Here is a 5,000-nt window from a genome sequence, read left to right as displayed (position 1 = left end):
ACTGAACAAATGTTGACAACCACACATCATGTGTATCTTTTTTTTTTAATTTCAAAAGTAATCTTTCAAAGCCATTGGTCAATTTAAGTGGAGTTTATCAGGGTTTCTGTAGTGGCTAAAGTACAAAAGCAATTATTTACTAACTTTTAAACAAAACATCAGTGTGTATTGCAGGGGGCTGGCTGCCAGATATAATTTTTAATTGTCCATCCATTCTTTGCTTTACGTACAGACTAATCAGAGAATATTTCTCACCTGTTTTATCGTCAAGTACATATGGATGAAGCCAAACAGTCCAATATTAGACCCCCTTCCCCCAATCAATGACAATTGTAATTGTAAATTTGTATACTATTTATTCAGATCTTTTTTTATTCAACTACTCCTGCACTCGTATTTCATCCCGCAGCAACACAAACCTCTGTTTAGAACATCATCTCCAAACAAGGCGCACTCACCAAATTTTTCCCAGGACTCTAATTTGATCGATGTGGTGGCCGATGCTCAGAACAGTCCCCGGGCTAAAGGTAATCACATGTTACAAATCAAATCAGTATAAAGAAAAATAATACAGAGAAAATGTTGGTAAAAAGATATCATTTCTATTTAATGGAAATCATTCCCAAACATGCTAAATTGCAAGAGTGGTATGTGGCATGTTGGAACTCTCTCTCCCTCCCTCTCTCTCTCTCTCTCTCTCTCTCTCTCTCTCTCTCTCTCTCTCTCTCTCTCTCTCTCTCTCTCTCTCTCTCTCTCTCCCTCCCTCCCTCGCACCCTCCCCCCAGAAAAAATAAGAAACCAACAAAAAACAAAACAAAACAAAACAACACTTTCACGGCAGAACTGTATTGATATCAAGGATTTTTTTTAATGAGTCCAAGCCAGATAAATTTAATTGTTACATTTATATAGCTAGTCCAAAAAACAAAACAAAGATAAATAAATCAAACAACAAAAAGACAATTTGCTGGAGGAAAATAATAGATACCATCATCACATCATCATCATTATCATCATCATTATCATCATCATCATCATCATCATCATCATCATCATCATCATCATCATCATTATCACATTCGTCAGTAGTAGCAATCAATGCATTCGCACAACTTCCTATCCACAGGGAGGGACACCAAAAGAGGAAGTGAATCATTGACACCAGCCAGAGACCTGAAGCGTCAGAGTGATGCTCTTACCCCCATTCGTGAGATGACGAGTGAGGATGAGGCAGAAGACTTTGGCAAGAAGTTCTCCCAGGTGTCCATGAGTCAGATTAGAGAGAGTATAAACAAAAAGGAACACGTGGAGGTCAGTTATTACATAGAGAGAATACATCTTTGATCATTAGCTGAATTATATAGACAATGACCTATCCATACACTAAATGATAAAAACAATATTTTTTGGGGGTAGTGGTGGTGGGAGTGTAACATTTCCTTTATAATTTCTATATTTATATTGTTTTTAGAATACATCTGTTTGAAAATGACTGAAATATTCCTGTCGATTAATTGATAAGTGGCAATCTGCGCATTTCGTGCCATTTGCTTTACTCATAAAGATTCGGTTTGCAGACTTTGTAACTACCCTTGAATTCCGTGTTTGTTGTTTTACATCATGATATTTACCAGACAAATATATTTTTGCCGTCTCATTTCCATCTGTCCTCATAAGGTCATATCATTATGTTGTCATTACCCTGTCATGGTCATGTTGTTTTCTCAAGAGATATCTTGTATGTTTACAGCTTGATGTGCAAATGTTAAATATTTCACATGTTTTGTGTTAGCTAATCTTAAATTTATCAAAAATGCACATTTTGATAGTTCTACAATAATGAAGGGATTATATTTTAAAGGAATTTTATTTCAGAATCTAGTAGTCATTTTGCTTTCATCAATTTGTTTTGATACCGGTTTTAAAAATGTTAAAATTCATTAATTAAGTGTCATTTCCGGGTAGATTGCTTTCTGCTTTATTTTCTTTTATTCTAAAGGACTTCCAAATAATAAGTTTCCTTTTCTGCTTTCCAGTCTCACCCAATGGGCAGGGGATGTGAATTTGTACGTACAGCCTTCAATGTTGAGGGTCGTAGTCCCTTAGTTGCACACTTTCTCAACGTGAAGGGACTCACTCAGGATGTCGGACAAAACATTTGGATACAGAGGGTTGAGATCGATGATTTACCTCCATATCCTTTTTGTCTTTTCGTTCCTAAAATGCACCTTTTTTATCCATCCATGCTAGCTGATTATCTAAGTTTTAAAAAACGAAATAATACCCTACCAATGTATCTATTCTATGCAATAGATAAATATAAAATTTCTGTTCTCAGGAAACACGATTTGCAGTAAAAATAAAATTCTTATCCACCTTGCTTCATTTGGAAGAAACTAAGTCTACAAATAACAAATTTCATCAAATAGGATACTTAAAAGTATTGTAAAAAAGGAGTTTAAACAGCCCAATAACTAGTTAATAAAGAAGGGTTCAAGTATTTTTTCTATATTGTGCGTAAAATTTATTTCAGTTTTACGTCATATGCTTTTTAGATGCATGTAATAATTGTTATTGCAATAAGAATATTTCAAGTAACGTTTTGCAAACTTGAAATGCATTTAGTCTTTTTTTTTCTTTTTTTTTTTTTTTCAAATAACAATTTAACTAACTTTTTGAAGATTTGGATTTGACATTTTTTTAAAATTTCTTTTTATTTAAACCTTTTGAAAATTTATTTTTTCTTTCAGTTCCACTCTCTTTGCAAATGAAAAAATGTACAGCACCTTTCTCTGCATATATTTGACTTTCTAAAAGCTTAAACATGTGAAAAACATTATGCTTCAAAACCTCAGCTATGTATATTCAGTTCTGTTTAAGTCAAAAAAGAAAATTGATCCAATGAGCAAAATGCACTTTAATTCGGTGTCACGTTGATTGTATGGCATGACATAGATGCTGCTCCCTCCCCCCCCCCCCCCCCCCCCCACCCACCACAAAAAAAAAGTAAAAATAACTATGACAAATATCATTGAAATATATTTTTGTTAATGCACCTTAACTATTTCCACGTTGGATGCAGCGACGTACAAAGATGTGATCAGTGAGTCGTCCAAGACAATCAAGAAACTGGAGTCTGGATTCCAAGAGTTAGTATATTTATTCATTTGAAAGTCCATTTTTTGAAATCTCATTGAGAAGGATAAAACATCATTTTAGTGTAGGTAACCTTCACCGTATCTTGGCCTTATGATGGAATACTATGTTCAATAAGTGCTTTTCATTCTAACTAATTAATATTAACTTTTCTTTAACTTTATCATTGTTATGCAATTATAGTTTTGAATTAAGATACATTTAACTAATATTGGTATGTGTGACCTGAAAAAAACAAACAAATCAAAAAGGCAAAAAAAGGAAAAAAAACAAAATAACATCAACATTAAAAAGAAACAAAAAAACAGAACAAAACAACAAACAAACAAACAAACAAACAAACAAACAAAAAAGACAACCCCCCCCCCCCCCAAACAAGCAAAATAGATACCCTCCCCCCCAGACAAACAAAAAAACCCAAAAAAAAACCCCAAAAAACAAAAACAAAAAACAAACAAATAATTTTTAAAAAACGATTGGAAAGCCCATATGAAATTGCAAGTCATTTATTATCTTCAATCATTTTCAATAACAAAACCAAGATTTTTTGTTGTTTTTGTTTTGTTTTGGTCTACGCTCACAAAATTTTGACTAGCTTGATTAGACTTTTAACTCACTCACATCCACCCTGTGTGCAATCAGGTAATTCTCACATTCAGTCGAGCATGATTATATACATCTCGAGCGAGCTTTTATTGTCAACCATTCGTCATGGACCCCATTCAAAGTCACTTGATTCTGTTGGGAATATAAGACACCTCCTTTCCGTGGATATGTCATTTACTGGATGCTCTTTTACGTTACTTGTTATAGCTGGCAAAACAGTAACAAAGTGTTATAACAAAAATATAAAAGTTTTATGAGTTACAGTCTGTTAGATTGATTGTGATTAGATGTGGATATTCTTTTTGGTGGCAAAAAACAACAAGAAGCAATAATGTGATGTCTTCAGCAATCTCTTTACGGATAGTAAAGTCTGGATCCTCACCACAAATGAGAGGCAAAACAATAATAGATAACTGTAATCAGCACAAAGTGGTAGTTTAAACCAGCTACTCTGAATCTGGTGAAAAGTTATTACTTGCGGCTATGTGGTCTATTGTTATGACACTCGCTTTCAAATCGGAAGCTCCTGAGTTCGAGTCCAGAGTGGTGCATAGTTGAGTCCTTGGAAAAGGCTCTTTACTCATTTCTCTCACCATACTCCGGTGTAAAATGAGTACCTGGCCATTAACAGCATTGTCTCTGTCGAAAAAAAGTGTAATATCGCCTAATCGGCGTCTTGTCTCGTATTATGTGCTTTGAGTATGTTTAGTGGATATTGCGCTATATAAATGTTTTAGTTTTTTTTGCGTTTTTTTTAGCTGGTAGAAAACAGCAACAGAAAACTGTTTTTGACACCAATCGCAATCTATCAAAAGTCTTGTCATCATGATTGGGCTTTTCACTCTACTTGGTTCTGTTTCATTTCTCTCCACAGCTTGTATCTGAAGAACTACAAGCACAGCCAGATGTTTATGAGACAACAACAAAAGATGCTGAGAGAACACATGCATAAACAGTCAGCCCTGCTCGCAAACAAAGAGGAGGTCAAAGTACTCTGTGACCTTATCATTCTGGAGCAAAGGGTGAGGCTATGGAAATCTCAACTGAAAATAATATTTCTAATTTTCAACAAGAATTTTATTTCATTCTTGTAAAAAAAAAAAGTAAATTATGCACTGGCGTATTTTTTAGATATATCTTATACCCCCCCCCCCCCTACCCCCGCAAAGAAATGACAAGACAAAAAAAAAAACCCCAACAAAAACCAAAGAAAACAAACAAAAACAAAACAAAACCCA

The 5,000-nt window shown here is 34.3% G+C and overlaps 1 protein-coding gene across 1 annotated transcript in view; it reads left to right on the top strand.

Moving 5' to 3' along the window:
• The window catches only part of LOC144972802 (protein FAM227A-like), an 18,288-nt gene that overhangs the window by 11,067 nt on the left and 2,221 nt on the right, over window positions 1-5,000 (top strand). The window contains exons 13-17 of the mRNA XM_078914460.1: window positions 410-527; window positions 1,127-1,311; window positions 2,037-2,194; window positions 3,072-3,149; window positions 4,637-4,784. Of these exons, the coding sequence (XP_078770586.1) occupies window positions 410-527; window positions 1,127-1,311; window positions 2,037-2,194; window positions 3,072-3,149; window positions 4,637-4,784 (687 nt within the window). The remainder of the gene's footprint in view (window positions 1-409; window positions 528-1,126; window positions 1,312-2,036; window positions 2,195-3,071; window positions 3,150-4,636; window positions 4,785-5,000) is intronic.

Source organism: Berghia stephanieae, chromosome 5 (genome assembly GCF_034508935.2).
Source record: "Berghia stephanieae isolate SIO BIC M18660-M18661 chromosome 5, UCSD_Bste_1.3, whole genome shotgun sequence".
Lineage (NCBI taxonomy): Eukaryota > Metazoa > Mollusca > Gastropoda > Nudibranchia > Aeolidiidae > Berghia > Berghia stephanieae.
The sequence above is the reverse complement of the archived record's forward strand: the minus strand, read 5'-3'. Positions and strand labels throughout refer to the sequence as shown.